This window comes from Balaenoptera ricei, chromosome 16 (assembly GCF_028023285.1).
Source record: "Balaenoptera ricei isolate mBalRic1 chromosome 16, mBalRic1.hap2, whole genome shotgun sequence".
NCBI classification, from domain to species: Eukaryota; Metazoa; Chordata; class Mammalia; order Artiodactyla; family Balaenopteridae; genus Balaenoptera; species Balaenoptera ricei.
In genome coordinates this window covers 118,006,764-118,024,732 of record NC_082654.1, presented here as the reverse complement: position 1 = coordinate 118,024,732, position 17,969 = coordinate 118,006,764, and the positions used below count along the sequence as shown (strand labels likewise).

Below are 17,969 nucleotides of genomic sequence, written 5' to 3'. Positions count from 1 at the left end.
TTATTAAGTGCTATAGAAATAGAAAGTATTACTCTAGGAGGGGTCAGAGCAGTGTAGAAAAATGTGGGAGTTTGAATTTCAAGGCACCCTTTTGACACATACACATCACCGTAAGATAGAGTCCATGAATATGGATGGAAGAGAGCAAAATTAGAAATAGAGCTCTTCCTCTCACTAAAATTAGCCTACTTGTGATTAAGGTTAATTAAGTCCTTCTCCACCAGGCAAGGGCACATCTTTAAAGGGAAATAGCATGTCAGCCCTGACTCACGCTGGGGAGTGATAAGGTCTTTGTGTCATATCCCACTCTGAGCTCGGTAAGCTCTCCTGTTGGACTGTGTTTCCTATAGACCTAATCTGATGCTCTATCTGCTGTCTCAGGCCTAGAATTCATCCATAGTGCTGCTTGACTCATTTACATACTTGCACTCAGACAACAGAGACAAGCAAGACCGTCAGAAAGTTTCTTTCTGCCAGCTTTCATTCATACCCAAAATCATCCACCCCAAAGAGGGCCAAAGCATATACAATGCACAGCCTCTATAGTTTTAATTCCTCTTTTGTCACCTGTTACACACCGTTGAAACCGTCAGCCACAAGCTGATAGGTCTAGAGCAGAGATCAACCGAATACTGCCCACAGGCCAAATCCAGCCCACCAGCTGTTTTTGTAAATAAAGTTTTATTGGAACACAGACACTCCCATTTCTGTGCATATCACGTGGGGCTGCTTTATCACCACAAAGGCAGCACTGACAAATTGCAATGAAGATGGTATGGCCTGCAAAGCCAGAAATACTTGATATCTGGCCCTTTGCAGAAAAAATATGCCTACCACTTGGTCTAGAGCAATGATACTAGTCCTGTCCACTCCCCAGCAGCATGACTAAAGCATACGTGTTTTACTCAGATCTCTTTCTCCTTCTTTGACTTGACGAACTAGTTATTGTGGAACTGATTTATACTTTAGCACCTGAGAATAATGAGGTAAAGAGCTGTTCACATGGGAGAACATATAATGACTAAAAGCATTTAACTAGAAAAGCTCATAGAAAATACAAAAGAATGTGTTAAACAACTCTCCATGAGGATGCAACTACACAATAAATTCCCCAGTTTTTTCAATAAATATGTGGGCATGGAAAAAAGAAGGTGGAATAGGGCATCTCTGGAGATTTTAAAAGAGATTTAAGGGACATTTCAACCTAATGCAAGTTGTGGATATTCTAATCTGAACCACTGTACTGAGATAATTGGGGATAATGGGAGAATGTAAACATTGACAGATCTTGGCTTTTTGAAAGAATTATTTTTACTTAGATAAAGTTAATGATATTGTTATTATTTGTTTACAAATATCCTTATATGTTAGAGATAATTAAGTTGCAGTAATTGGGGGTGAAATAATATGATGCCTAGGATTTTCTTTCTCCTCTTAAACTCCTTCAGGCAGAAAAATATAGCAGGGAGTATAGAAGAAATAATATTGGCAAAAGTTTGACAATTATTGAACCAGAGTGATGAGTACATGAAGCTCATTATGGCTTTCTCTCAAACTTTGTGTCTGTTTGAAAATTTTCATTTTAAAGCGTTTTTTCAAAAGCATAAGTTTAAGAGTCATATTTTAATTTGAATCCTGGTTTTGCCAGCTGTTTCTAATCTGTAAAATGGTCATTGTGATTCAGATTGTATGTGACATTGTGAGGATTATGAAAAATAAATGAGATAGTAAAGAGTTTAACGCAGTGCAGCATAATTCACAGGAAATGAATCAATACCTGGTAGCTATTATATTGTATCTGCCATCACATGACAAGAATGTAACCCCTTATGAGCCTCGTTCATTTATCGTGTAATTGACTTTTGTGAACTGCAGACCTTAAACCCATATTGTTGCTACACAAGAAGAAGGAGCCAAAATAGAGAATGTTTTCACTATGTGCACATATTTCCTTGACAGTCTGGAAATAATCACAGCACCTGTCAGATGAGTGGAGGAAAGGACTGTGGTATCCAGGGGATCTTGATTGGAATGTCAGATTGTCCTGACAATATGTCTATTCCTCAACGGTAGTTTTTAAAAAAAAAAAAATCAACATAGTCATTTTTCTGTGAGATTGCTAATAAATGCCTGTGAACACTTTTTAGCCCACTGTGCATGGAAGCCCTGTGACCGTGTAGGGCACTGACAGACTTCCCAGTTTGAGTTCCTCTTGTCTTGACAACTTTTACTCAGACGACCCAGAGCAGGCTCTGAGTAACATGACACTCCTTTCAGGAAGTCTCAGCTGACTAATCAGCCACTTAGTCAACCATTCAGTAGCCAGTATGCATCACACACATTAACAGGAAAACATGTTGACTTAAATGTGCAGGGTGTTAGAACAAAAACTATCACCATCTCATCCACCAATGATGTCAATCAAACGAAATAAACTTGGACCCTACCCCACAGAGTGTGTCTCTTAAAATTCATCCCTTTTTGAGGTCTCCTTCTGAGTAAAATTACCGTCAGATAGAGATGTTGGGAAGTATTCTGTTCACAATAGATATTTTTTAAAAAGGTAAGAAAAGTGTGGGGATGTGTTGGGGAAGGTTTAGGAAGCAATGTTTTGGTTAAACTCAAGATAACACTGTACTTTTTTTTCTGTTCTTCCACAGAATGACATCACTCCTTTACACGTTGCATCAAAACGAGGAAACGCCAATATGGTAAAACTATTGCTTGATAGAGGAGCTAAAATTGATGCCAAAACAAGGGTAAGAGTGCAACTTATGTACATGCTTACGCTTATTTTCAGGAAGCAGGAATACTTCTCCTAATACTTTTGTTGCTGGTTCAGCCCTGGCTTTATCTTTATTTCCTTTGTTGTAGTCTCTTAAAAAAATGACTGCTAAGTTGATTCTTCTTAAAATGGGATAATGATCCATATTTATAAATCTTTAATACATGTTTAAATAGTACCTGGCTTTAATTATAGAAACTAAGACCTAAGTCCAGAGTTTTAGTTGAGTTAAATTTTTAAGAAGTTAATCACTACTTGATATTGCAGGCAGAGCTGTTAGGCCAGTTTGATATTAAGACTGACAGTTATTCTATTTTAAAACAAATCTGTCCCCCTTTGCACATTGCTGGTGGGAATGTAAAATGGTGCAGCCATTATGGAAAACAGTAAGGAGGTTCCTCAAAAAAGTAAAAATAGAACTAGCATATGATCCAGCAATTCTACTTTGGGGTATATACCCACAAAGAATTGAAAGCAGTATCTTGAAGCCATATTTGCACAACCAGTTTCATTGAAGCATTATTCACAATAGCCAAGAGGTGGAAGCAACCCAAATATCCATCGACAGATAAATGGATAAAGGAAATGTGCCGTGTACATACAGTGGAATATCATTCAGCCTTATAAGAAAATCCTGTCACATCCCACAACATGAATGAGTCTTGAGGACATTAAGCTAAGTGACAGAAGCCAGACACAAAAGAACAAATACTGTATGATCCCACTTACAGGAGGTATCAGGAGTAGACAATCATAGAAACAGAAGTAAAATGGTGGTTGCCTGCGGCTTGGGGGACAGGGAAATGGGGAGTTGTTGTTTAATGGGATAGAGTGTCAATATTGCAAGATAAAAGTTCTAGAGATGTTACACAACAGTGTGAATACAGTTAACACCACTAAACTGTACACTTAAAAGTGGTTAAGAAAGTAAATTTTACAGTGTGTTTTTTTACCACAATTAAAAAAGAAATTTTTTTAAGCACAGATTACTCTAGCCAGGTGTTTGACGTGTTGCTTGTTCTGTGTGATGCACTGTGGGTGGAGGGGAAAGCAGTGAAACTTAGAATCAAGTTGGAATCCCAGATGGTGAGCTTAGCTGGTTGACTTAGGTCGGCGATGTAACCTTCTGCATGTAATTTCTCTATCTGAAAATACAATCAACGGCCACCTTGAAGGGTTGTTGCAGTGATCAAGCTATTGTTTGTAAACTGTGTTGGCATAAAGTAGACCAGAAATAATCTCAGCCATTACTAGTAGAGGCACACCGCAGAGATATTGCAGGTTCGGTTCTAGACCACTGCAATAAAGCGAATATTGAAACTATGTGAGTCACAGGAATTTTTTTGTTTCCCAGTTTATATAAAAGTTATGTTTATACTATAGTCTATTAAGTGTGCAATAGCATTACCTCTTTTAAAATGTACATACTTTAAATTTAAAAAATACTTTACTGCTTAAAAATGCTAACCATTATCTGAGCCTTTAGCAAGTCATAATCTTTTTGCAATAGTAACATAAAAATCACTGACCAGAGATCACCATAACAAATATAACAATAATGAAAAAGTTTGAAATGTTGCGAGAATTACCCAAATGTGACACAGAGACGCAAAGTGAGCAAAGGCTGTTGGAAAAATGGTGCCGATAGTCTTGCCTGATGCAGGGTTGCCACCAACCTTCAATTTGTAAAAAAAAAGCAATATCTGCAAAGAGCAATAAAGCGAAGAACAGTAAAATGAGGCATGCCTGTATAACTCAGAGCTCCAGTTAACATTAAACTTCTAACCAGGGATTTTCTTTTTCAGCATTTCATGTAAGAGCGAAATGTGGTCTCATAAACATCCTCCCCTCTAAGGGTTTCAGAGAGTTTTCCCTGTCCTGTAATTGTATCTCCCACAATCCTCTGGTTCCTCTTTCCAAGAATCCTGATCTCCACGTTTCTAAAACCGGCCCAGTAACCTGAACTTGATTCCCGTAGTTCCTGGATTCACTACTTTATTATTCCCTGCATGTATTCCCTCAATCCGTAAATGATGATTGAGTGCCCACTGTGGGCCAGACATAGCTGATTAACAGAGCAAGACGACAAGACACTTCCCCTACCCTCGTAAAGCCGATGGGTAGTTTGTCTGCTGTGTGCTCTGACCCAAAGACAGCCCAGCCATGAGTATTTAGCAGGAGACCCGGACTTCTTTTTCTTGGTAACTGTTAAACCTGAAAACCATGTATGTAACGTAAAAGAAACAAGGTTCCTGGAGAGGAGGAATGAAGGAAGTTGAAGGTTGACCCCCTGCAAGACTGTCTGACTGGGGAAGTAAATGGAAGAGAGGTCTCATTGCATTGTCTTGGTATTATTTGCTAAGAAACCATCACCAGTATGCTAGAACTATTGTTTTAAATGGCAGGGGTCTTCCACTGAGTACAGGCTGCTTAAAGTAGTTGTAACAATGAAAGTTAGAGAATCGTTGCTTATGCCACTTGGTTACCAATAGAGCTAATGGGTCACTTGTGAATTGGGAGAATTTTTGTGAAGAGCAAAGAGGGGTACTGGAGCCAAGGCAAAAAGAGAAGCTTGAAGAGCTATACCTGGATATCCAGTTTAACTGAGTGTGTGGATTAGAAATGACCTCATTTCTCCCTCTTTTGATGCAATCATCAATCACCAGAACAGCAAAATTGCTTGTCAGTCATTTTTGCATCATTTATCAAACACTTACTTACTGTATTTGGTACAGTGGGAGGAGGGCAGGGTATAGGAAAATCAGGTCCCACCTTAAAGGGGGACATGGTGTCACAGGGGAGGGCCAGGATGAAAACATACAAACACTTCTGGATAAAAGCATCAGACATACGGAATACTGGACATAGGCGAATTCAGTATACACTTAGCTTCTATGACCTTTTGCCTCCCTGTTCTGAAAGGCTGTCTTATTTTAAACAAGATGTAGACTTCTTTTTACCATGCATTCATTTTCAACGTGGCGTTACTTTTCTTCTGTGTTATATGAGTGCCATGTGGATGTGAAGGAGACTTGGAAAACCGAGAACAGAGAAGCCTGTCATTCTTCTATTGTTGTCCTGCAGGGGGTGTGGGGTGTCACTCGGGCACAGACTGAATTCCTGGCAGACCCTATGGAGGAGAGCATAGTACATACCCCAAATATGTCAGCTATTTTGTGTTCTCCCCATCAGAGCTTCCCTTCTCTCTTGCTGAAATGACTGAGTGGTGACTGGGTGTGTGGGTGAAAGGGGGAGAGCCATAAAATGTCAGAAAGCCCTGGGGACAAGCCTCAAAATGGAAAGCAAATTTTTTTATAAATACAAGTTCTAATGACTCAATCCAGTAGCTCTTTAGAAAATAAATATTGTTATCCACCCATCTACTTCCTGCCAGGTACTTCCTACTTCTGTAGCTACCTTGTTGCATCAACAGTCTGACCTGCTGCACACAAGTCCCCTTGGGTTTAGAGACAGGAAAACGAACCTGGGTTTCACCTCAGGGGCCAGCACACTCTAAGGGACCTCGCTGGCTTGCTCTGTTCCCTGTGCACGCCTTACCGACCTAATAAAGGATTCAGTTTAAAAGCAGACTCTTCTTAGTGCCCTTTCAGACAGCGAAATAATCTTGAATTGTGGTCAGAGTAATTTAAATAGGATCTGAGCAAGATCTGACCAGCTGGAAAAGCAGGATGAGAGTGAATTTTTTTTTTTTACCCTAGTGCCTGACCTCTAGTCTTAAGTGTGACTAGCAAGTGAGATCATGACCTGAGGAAAGTAGATCCTCCTGAGTCTTAGTTTCCATCTCAATACAGACAGTGAGTTGTTCCCAGTGATTTCCCAAGCTCTCCCAGCTGCTGGGGCACTGGATGCTGTAACTTTAAGAATAATTAGTTATAGTGAAAGTCAAGATGGTGATATATGTTGGGGCGATGTGACCAAGATGGCGAAGTAGGAGACCCCAGCCCGCATCACCCAGGAAGATCAACAATTAGACAGTGATCCATGATCAAAGAGAGCTCAGGAGTCCACTTAAGAAACTCCAGCAACACAGTGGAGCAAAAAACCTGAGACTACTGCACAAAAAGGGAAGGAAGAAGGGCTTCATTTTGCCTGCGTCATCCGTTCCCCAGGCCAGCACTGCTCAGGGCCAAGAGTGAACCTCCCCAACTAGAAGGAGTTCCCCTCACCAAGAAAGGGAGAGTGGGGTGAGCCGCCAGCTTCCCCAGCCTTTTGGGGCACTGAGCAAAGGACCCACTTGGGTTTCACCCCACCCAGAGACTGGCAAAGCTGAGATGAATAGAGATGGGGAGGAACAAGGAAAAAGAGCAAGGGCTACCAGCATCAGCCACGCAGCCGAAGTGATTGGGGTTCCCTGTGACCTGCTCTGCAGACCCCAGCACCTTTTGCCACCGAAGTAACTGATGGCCACCACAGCGGCCGCAGACCCCCTGCAGATGTCACTGGTTTTTGCCCCACAGATGCTCACATTCGCAGACACCAGCCACCTGAGTCCCTCCCTGCTCTTTACCTCCCACTGGCCCGCTGGGGCCCAGGATCCCCACCAGCAGCCAGCCCAGGCCTCTGCAGCCACACAAGTACAAGACGCCAGCCTAGACCCCCGTGGGTGACCCTCACTTCTGTGCGTGTGCTTGGGGCTGGCCCCTCCAGCTGTGCCCTTGCACACCACCAGCCTGACCCTCATCACAGGCTTGTACTGCTGTAAGCACACCCGTGGCAAGATCCTGCAGCCACGGAAGGGCAGGCCAACTACCAAGGCCCTCGCAGCTGCTTGTGGACCTGAATTTGGCTCTGGCTCTTATCACTGGCCTCCACCACTCCGCACACGTGCCGCTAACCCCCCAGCTGTGCACCTGCATGCTCCCGACCAGACCCTCATGCCTCCACTGCCAGGCACTCCCCTGGGGAGACCCTGAAGCCACAGGAGTGCACACCGATCGCCAGGGCCCCCGTGGCTCTTCTGGACCAGACCTGGCCCTATCTCCTGTTACTGGCCTGCACCACCAGGCTCACCTACAATGGGCCCCTCCAGCTGTGTACCTGCATGCCTCCAGCCTGACTCCCGATACCAGCCTCCACTGCAGTGCACCCGTGGTGTGATCTTGCAGCCACAGTAATGAGTGCTGACAGCCTAGGGCCCCCACAGCTGCCAGTGGGCCTGCAGTTAGCCCGGACCCTTGCAGCTGGCCCTTGCCCCCATCTCTATGTGTATGTCTTAAACGAGCACTTGGCACTACATAGGCACCTGCAGTTGACCCCTGCAACCGAGTCTGTACACACCACCAATTCCAGCCACCACCAGTGCCTGCCCAGATCCCAAGCCACTGGACCTGTGGTGCCACTGAGGTCTCCAACAGCCCTTGCAGTCACTATGGTCAATGCTGTGGACCCCAGTGGCCTGAGCAGATGACACATCACCCCCACCGCCCAATCCTGCGTTTAGCACCCTGCACCAGTAGACCCAAGGTCAGAGCATGCTCCCACCTGCAGATGAAGGTCTTTCCATACCAAAGTCAACCCATGAAGTCTGGAAGAGGTGACTGCTTCTTTAAATGCACCGCATCGGTGCAAGGCTGCAAGGATCATAAAGGATCAGGGTAACATGGCACCACCAAAGGAACACAGTAAGCTTTCAGCAACTGAAAGAAATGGAGAAATGGAGATATAAGAATTGCCCAACAAAGGATTCAAAATAACTGTTCTTAAGATGCTCAGAGAGCTACAAGAAAACACAGTTAAACAATTTAACAAAATGAGGGGAAAAATACAAGAACAAAATGAGAAGTTCGATACAGAGATAGAAAACATAAAAAAACAACCAAACAGAAATTTTGGAGCTAAAGATTACAGTGACTGAAATGAAGAATTCAGTAGAGAGCTTCAACAGCAGAGTGGACCAAGTAGAAGAAAGAACATCTGAAACTATCCAATCAGAAGAACAAAAGAAAAAGGAATAAAAAGGAATGAAGAAGGGACTTCCATGGTGGGCCAGTGGGTAAGACTCCGCACTCCCAACGCAGGGCGCCTGGGTTCGATCCCTGTTTGGGGAACTAGACCCTGCATGCCACAACTAAGAGTTTGCATGCCGCAACTAAAGAGTCTGCATGCCACAACTAAAGATCCCACACGCTGCAATGAAGATCCCACATGCCACAACTAAGACCTGGCACAGCCTAAATAAATAAATAAATAAATATTTTTTAAAAAAAGGAATGAAGAAAACCTACAGGACTTACAGGACACTATTAAGTGAAAACAATCTACCCATCATGAGGGTCCCAGAAGAAAAGAGAGAATCACTGATGACTTAATCAGTGAATTAGATTGATGACACCACCCTCAAATCTGGGAAGTTATTGGGAGTCAGCAGGGGAGGAGACTAGACAAAGAAGGTGGTGCCCCTGAAATATAGGAATTGGAGGGTTTTTTAAAATTATTAAATCACCCACTGGTTTTATGGGACACAAAAAACATTAGAGCTTTACTGATTAACTGATAAAGCCTCAATATAGCATTTAAACTGCATTTCCAAAAGGTATTTTGGAACATTTCAATAAAGGTCAGCAATCCCACTTTTGGGTATATATCTAAAGGAAATGAAATCACTATCTTGAAGAGATACCTGCACTCCCATGTTCATTGCAACATTATTCACAATTGCCAAGACATGGAAACAACCTAAGTATCCATCAGTGACATCAATGGTCAATATATATGGAATGTTACTCAACCTTAAAAATAAAAGGAAATCCTGCCATTTGCAACGACATGGATGGGCCTTGAGAGCGTTATGCTGAGTGAAATAAGTCAGACAGAGAAGGACAGCTACTATGTGATATCACTTAGATGTGGAATCTGAAAACATTGAACTCATAGAACAGAGAATGGCATGGTTGCCAGGGGCTGAGAGATGGGGGAAATAGGGAAATGTTGGTCAGACGATACAGAATGTCAGTTATAAGATGAATAAGTTCAAGGATCTAAGGTACATCATGGTGACTGAAGTTAACACTACTGTATTGTACCCGTAATGATACTGTATTGTACTGTATTGTACACTCGAACGTTGCTGTGAGAGCAGAGCTTTCATATTTTCACCATAACAACAACAATATAATTTATGAGGTAATAGTGGTGGCAGATGTGCCAAGATATATACACACGTCAAGGCAAATGCTTCAATCTGGTCTATATGCAGCATCCTAATTTGTTTCTTTATAGAAATGCTTTGCTAAGAATGACTGCTTACAGTAGCTGCTATTTCTTTCAATTTAACTCTCTCTGCAAAGCTAGCATGTGTATTTGTATCCTTTTTGAAGGAAGATACTTTGCAATGGGTGGCCTCTTGTCATTTTTATTCTCCTTTGCATCAATTCACAGCCAAATCAGAGGCTCAATATGGACCCTAAATTAGAACCAGGTTAAGACTTTGTGACAACTTCTGAGTTCTCCATCTCCTTTCACTGACTCTTCTCCATCCAATAATAAAGGCAGCTGTGCTTTTATTTAGTGCTTCAGAGAACATTCAGGAGTTCCAGGTAGAGTTCCTAATAATAATACTCTGATTCCCAGAATGCTGCTCTAACCATTCCTCTTCCAACTTCCAGCCTTTCTAGCAAAGTGCCATTGCCCACCTCCCCATATAACCCCATTACTACAATATTACATCCAAAGCTACACCCAGACACTCAGCAGCACACGTCCATCTTCATATCTCTAACACTTAGCACACTTGCACACTTCCTGGCACATACTAGATGTTTAATAAGCATTTGCTGAGTGTATAAATAAGACACACTTCTTAATGTTACATTTGCCGAAAGGTCTTACTTTATTTGACTTTATATTGGTCCTGTGATCATGTAATTTTGCTCCCTGAAGTTAATGGCATCCAGTGGTTTTGTAAGAATAAAGGTATGTGTGCATAGGTAGATAAAGCGTTTTCAGAGTATCTCAAATCTGTCAGTTGTTAAATTCTTACTATTCTGGGAAGGTGTCAGGAGTCACTTAGATGTCCTGTAGTTTTAGCTTATCTTTTCCCAGACGTGCAACTGGTTATATTGCTCAGGTTAAATATGAAGGAAGAATAAATATTGGTATTGAGTTTTGCTTTTATTGTATTTGCAGAGTGTGATTGCCTTGGTTAAAAATAAATCCTTAAAGAAAATATTAAATATTTCATAGTCATAAAATAATCTCTGTCAAAGAGAAAATTCTAATACAATACTTGCTCCTTGGAGTTCTAACATAGACATGTTGACAAGAGCATTTGAAATAATGCAGAAGACTCTGGGTTTCTCCATTAGTCAAGACTAATGTGAAAATATTTCTTTATGTCATTCAAAAATATATTCATTTTTTATTTTTATATCGTAAATATTAAAAGTTAATTGAAAGTATTTATTTGGATTCACAGAAGGACAAGGGCACCCTCGCCAAATTTTGCTGTAAAACTTAAATTGCTCTAAGAAAAATAAAGTCTTAATAAAAAAAAAAAAAGAATGAACAAGTAATCATGAAATTCTCTTAGCTTCCAAACATGAAAATCTCTTTGAAGGAAAGAATGCTTTTGAGAGTTGCAAAGAGTTCTGAGAACATGACAGAAGCATCTTTTTTCTTCTCTTTCTCTCTTTCCTAATGATTTTACACCATGTTGGAACCCTCATTTGCCTTACCCAATTAGAGACCTGAAAGAATTGGGTAACTTCCGTGTGCCACTGAAGCCTGGCTCTCTTGAAGAATCTACAAGGCAGCCTCAGGACAGTTATTATTTTAGTTAACTGCTATATGGTTCCAAGTGCTGATGCTCAGAAAGTAATCTACTCTTTCTCCTGTTTTCCCTGGATGTATGTTGGTAATGTTCACATCCTATTTCTTTTAAATAACTCTATATCTATTAGGCGCACAAGCACTCTACAGTTATCAACTATAAACGTCTTCCAGTTACCCTCCTTCCTTAAAGGACAGATACAATAAATGTCATTACTGGTTTTTTTTTTAATTGGGATTCTTAATTTGAATTGTTTTTTTCCCCATGTAACATCGTCTAAGAACTGTATAAAAAGCAACTTTACATATTTAAAATTATATTTTATAATCAGTTATTCAGTTTCTGTTTACTGAAAATTCAAGAATTCTCTCATCTATATAGAAGGAATATTCCTAAAGTAGTGTACGATCAAAACAAACACAAACTCTGATGGTATAGTGTGTAGAAGCCACATATTCTTGTTTTTTCTCAAATGTAAAGTTCTGGCTTTAAATAATGATAGAGTAGTTTGTACTGAACTGAGCCTCCTGCTGATAAAAATCATAAACTCTGGAAAAATATTTATTGTTTTGTTTTTTTTTTAATTCTTGGCTGCATTGTGTCTGTTGCTGCGCGTGGGCTTTCTCTAGTTGTGGCGAGCGAGGGCTACTCTTCGTTGCGGTGCGCGGGCTTCTCATTGCGGTGGCTTCTCTTCTTGCGGAGCATGGGCTCTAAGCGTGCGGGCTTCAGTAGTTGTGGCGTGTGGGCTCAGTAGGTGTGGCTCATGGGCTCTAGAGCACAGGCTCAGTAGTTGTGCCACATGGGCTTAGTTGCTCCGCAGCATGTGGGATCTTCCTGGACCAGGGATCGAACCCGCGTCCCCTGCATTGGCAGGTAGGTTCTTTTTTTTTTTTTTTATAACATCTTTATTGGAGTATAATTGCATCACAATGATGTGTTAGTTTCTGCTTTATAACAAAGTGAATCAGTTATACATATACATATACCCCCCCGTATCTCCTCCCTCTTGCGTCTCCCTCCCACCCTCCCTATCCCACCCCTCTAGGTGGTCACAAAACACCGAGCTGATCTCCCTGTGCTATGCAGCTGCTTCCCACTAGCTATCTATTTTACATTTGGTAGTGTATATATGTTAATGCTACTCTCTCACTTTGTCCCAGCTTACCCTTCCCCCTCCCTCTGTCCTCAAGTCCATTCTCTACATCTGCATCTTTATTCCTGTCCTGCCCCTAGGTTCTTCATAACTTTTTTTTTTTTTTAGATTCCATATATATGTGTTAGCATACGGTATTTGTTTTTCTCTTTCTGACTTACTTGACTCTGTGTGACAGACTCTAGGTCCATCCACCTCACTACAAATAACTCAATTTCATTTCTTTTTATGGCTGAGTAATATTCCATTGTATATATGTGCCACATCTTCTTTATCCATTCATCTGTCGATGGACACTTAGGTTGCTTCCATGTCCTGGCTATTGTAAATAGAGCTGCAGTGAACATTGTGGTACATGACTCTTTCTGAATTATGGTTTTCTCAGGGTATAGGCCCAGTAGTGGGATTGCTGGGTTGTATGGTAGTTTGATTTTTAGTTTTTTAAGGAACCTCCATACTGTTCTCCATAGTGGCTGTATCAATTTACATTCCCACCAACAGTGCAAGAGGGTTCCCTTTTCTCCACACCCTCTCCAGCATTTATTTTTTGTAGATTTTTTGATGGTGGCCATTCCGACTTGTGTGAGGTGATACCTCATTGTAGTTTTGATTTGCATTTCTCTAATGATTAATGATGTTGAGCATCCTTTCATGTGTTTGTTGGCAATCTGTATATCTTCTTTGGAGAAATGTCTATTTAGGTCTTCTGCCTATTTTTGGAATGGGTTATTTGTTTTTTTTGATATTGAGCTGCATGAGCTGCTTATAAATTTTGGAGATTAATCCTTTGTCAGTTGCTTCTTTTGCAAATATTTTCTCCCATTCTGAGGGTTGTCTTTTTGTCTTGTTTATGGTTTCCTTTGCTGTGCAAAAGCTTTTAAGTGTCATTAAGTCCCATTTGTTTATTTGTGTTTCTATTTCCATTTCTCTAGGAGGTGGGTCAAAAAGGATCTTGCTGTGACTTATGTCATAGAGTGTTCTGCCTATGTTTTCCTCTAAGAGTTTTATAGTGTCTGGCCTTACGTTTAGGTCTTTAATCCATTTTGAGTTTATTTTTGTGTATGGTGTTAGGGAGTGTTATAATTTCATTCTTTTACATGTAGTTGTCCAGTTTTCCCAGCACCACTTATTGAAGAGGGTGTCTTTTCTCCATTGTATATTCTTGCCTCCTTTATCAAAAATAAGGTGACCATATGTGCGTGGGTTTATCTCTGGGCTTTCTATCCTGTTGCATTGATCTATATTTCTGTTTTTGTGCCAGTACCATACTATCTTGATTACTGTAGCTTTGTAGTATCATCTGAAGTCTGGGAGCCTGATTCCTCCACCTCCGTTTTTCTTTTTCAAGATTGCTTTGGCTACTCAGGGTCTTTTGTGTTTCCATACAAATTGTGAAATTTTTTTGTTCTAGTTCTGTGAAAAATGCCATTGGTAGTTTGACAGGTATTGCATTGAATCTGTAGATTGACTGGCAGATTCTTAACCACTGCGCCACCAGGGAAGTCCCTGGAAAAATATTTTTAAGAAACATGTTTGGAGACATTGAAAAGCATCAACAGCAGGAATAAATTGGAGTGAATTCAACTTTTGAAAGAACTAAATAACACAGGAGGATATCTATATTTACATGGCAGCCCTCGCTAGTCAGTACAGCATACTATGACAGCTCATGCAGAAAGTCAGTTTTATTGTCTTGAGGACAAAGGATCAAGTTTGGGGCTATAAGAGTGGCTGGACATTTAGGGGGGAAATCCCAGAAAGAAGGAAACCACAAAGGAGGGAAATCACCATACAGCTCTCCACAATCCTTGGTTGACCCCTGAACTATGCATGTGCAGGGTAAAACTCCAAGGTGGTCAGAGGAAAATAACAGCTAAAAGATTGAAACCTGCAAAGAAACTTCAACAGCTACCTCCTACACAGGAGACAGAATTACCACACCAGAGAGGCTTGGTAAACATCTTTGGCCCAGGACTAAAGGAATCACTCTGGGAATAAGGACAAAACTGAAATAGACCTATTGTTGAAGGCCTAAAAGCAAGTCCCCACAAGTTCCAGAGTTGCTATAACATACAATTCACAATACCCAGTATATAATTTAGAAATTATTATACATTAAACATGTTAAATAATCTGAAGGGGAAAAGACAGATATAATGGGTGAAGAAAAGAAGAATTTCGGGAGAAATAAGGAAACCTTTAAAAAAAATTTAAGAAGAACTAGATAGAAATCCTACAATAGAAAAACACAATATCTGAATTTTTTTTAAGTCATTAGATGGGATAAACAGCTGATTGAGTATAAAGCAAGAAAGAATTGGTGAATTTGAAGACAAGTCATAAAAATTATCCAAACTGAAGAACAGAAAGCAAAAAGATTAAAAATCAAATTAACACCATGTCAACAATCTGTGGAATAATAGCAAGCCAACTAAATACATACAATGGAGTCTAAGAGGCAGAGGAGAAAGAGAATGGGGTAGGAAAAAATATATATATTTCCAAATTAGATCATAAACTGCAAACCCAGGAAACTTAGCATGCCAAGGAGGATGAATACAAAGAAAACCACACAGAGGCACATCATACTGAAACTGGTGGATGTCAAAAATAGAAAAATTTTTAAGCAGCCAGAGGAAAAGAGGCATTATAAATGGAAAAACAATGATGAAGATGTTATCTGACTTCTTGTCAGAAACACTGGGGTCAGAAGACAATGAAGTATCTTTAAGGTGCTGAATAAAAAATATCTGTTAACCTAGAATTTATATCCAGTACAAGTATATTTCCATAATAAAAGTAAAATAAAGACAGTTTCAGGTAAACAAAAGCTGAGATAACTTGTTACCATCAAACCCATACTAAAAGAAATACTAAAGGAAGTTCTTCATTCTAAAGGGAAATGATACTAGGTGGAAATGTGGATCTAAATAAAGTAGAGATGAGTTAGAAGTCATAAACAGATAAAAATTATTTTTATTTTCTTAAATTTTTAAAAAGTTGATTAAGTAATAGCTGTTATGAGGTTTATAATCCATGTAAAAGTTAAATATATATTTATAGCACAAAAGATGAAACTACTAATGTAAATGGAATTATTGCAGAATTCTCATGCATGAGAATAATATTGGTTCAATACATAATATATAAATACTGTAACTATATAATTAATAATATTATTTCGACTGTGATAAGTTAAGGATACATATTTTAATCTCTAGAACCACCACTAGAGAAGAAAAGGAAAGAAAAGAAAAAAGAGTTTAGTTAAAAAGCCAAAGGAAGAGATAGTCAATGATATATATGATGAATCAATCACTAGAATACTAAATAATACTCAGTTAACCCAAAAGAAGATAAGAAAGAAGAATCAAAAAACACAAAGAGCAGACTGGAGAAATACACAACAAATAGTATATGGGTGTGTTCTAGGCTCAGAGAGAAAGCTCTAGTTTTCTAAGGAGAAAGAACAGAAGGATTTTACCTTATTTTAGTTTAATTCAAAACATGCAGAATGTATGGCATGACAGCAAGGAAGAGCATTAGAAAGAGATTTTTTTCTCTCCTATGTATAAATGGCAGAAATGAATTCTTGATCTTAAAAGGGGATTGCTTGGTAGAGTAGAAGAAATCCAGTCCCTCTGATGGAGGCAACCCTGAGTGTAAGTTCTAATGCGAACCATTAACTTGCCTGTGACCTTGGGTAGTTACATTAATCCTGTGGAGCAGCTTTCTCATCTATAAATGGAACTTCTGATGCCTTTCTCATGAGTTGTTATAAAAATTCACTAAGATCACAAATATAAAATGCCTGTGACAGCAGAGGGGTTTCAAAAATGTTATCTCACTTTCTCTCAGGCCAAATCCACAATTACCGAACATACACAAAATGGGGACACAGTCAGAATTTTTAGAGAAAAATACAGATATGAGAATAGCTTTGCTACTGAACTGTAATTGGTGCCTTTTAATTGATCTCTGGCTATCATTATAACTCTCCTCTTATGAGCACTACCTGCCTTCTCTTTCATTGTTTTCAATCGTCCGTTAAATATCACATCCTGTTTTATATCCATGACATAGAAAAAAGTATATATCCACAGAGTTCTCTCTGCTCGATTTCCTTTTCCTTCTATTGAGTATGTTTTTTGCTTAAAAGGAAGAATAGAAAGGAACCTAGAGGATAGTAATCAAAATAAACTGTTTCTTTCTGAAAGTATTTCCCAAGTCATGAATTTGTGTCATTTCAGTATTGGCTTTGAGCAAATTCAACCTGTTAAGGACATATTCTGGGTTCATTAGTCCTAAGTGTGATGGTTTAATGTCCCGCTCCATGCTTTTCAGAAAAACCAGGCTCAAAAGAAAATCTTTTTGACCTTCAAGTGTGCAGGATTTTGCTCTTTGTGCAAAAAGAGCCTTTTGTCCAGCCAATAAAGTGCAGTTCCCCACCTCACTAATAAGATTACTGTCACTGAAATGAAATATGAGATCTAGACTCACCAGTTTGTGTTGCTTCAGAATTCTGCCCAAGGGAGTACTTGTTCATTATGTTAGCGCTTTAGAAATCAGGGGAATTGGAAAAAAAAAAATCACTAACCCCATGCAGTTTCATTTCCTTCCCATAATGTTACTATGGCAACTCCACATCCTCTCTCCTTCTCTCCTGTCCAACTGCATATGCTGCCTTTCTTGAGGCAGCCTCCCTTGAGCCTCAAGAATTGCCTTTGTCAAGCAGTTTTCCACTGGAGGTCAAAACTATATACTGTCCTATATGGTTGAAGAACTGCGTTTTAGTCTAGGACCCATTCAAAGTGACACTGTACATTAATTGTAAATTTCCAGGGATTGGGAGCAGGTAAGAGTCCTTATTTTGTATTGGGAAAAGCATTCCTCTAATTTTAAGGAAAGGAGTTCTCTGCTATGTAAACCAGTTCACTACTGTGTTGCAAAACACAATATCCACAATAGCTTTTTTAAGCTTACAATGTTCTGAATTACAAAGAGGAAAAAAATCTTAGAGCAAGTATTCTCATATTTCTCTTACTTTCGTATTCTTTTTTTATTGAAGTATAGTTGATTTCAGTGTTGTGTTAATTTCTGCTCTACAGCCAAGTGATTCAGTTATATATAATATATATATTCTATATATATATATATTCTTTGTCACATTCTTTTCCATTATGGTTTATCACAGGATATTGAATATTGTTCCCTGTGCTATACAGTAGGACTTTGTTGTTTAT

The 17,969-nt window shown here is 39.7% G+C and overlaps 1 protein-coding gene across 23 annotated transcripts in view; it reads left to right on the top strand.

The window, feature by feature from the left end:
* ANK3 (ankyrin 3) overlaps window positions 1-17,969 on the top strand; it is a 687,375-nt gene that overhangs the window by 491,918 nt on the left and 177,488 nt on the right. For all 23 annotated transcript variants that reach the window (XM_059900926.1, XM_059900918.1, XM_059900920.1 and 20 more), the window contains one exon: window positions 2,661-2,759. In XM_059900926.1, coding sequence (XP_059756909.1) covers window positions 2,661-2,759 — 99 coding nt within the window. The remainder of the gene's footprint in view (window positions 1-2,660; window positions 2,760-17,969) is intronic.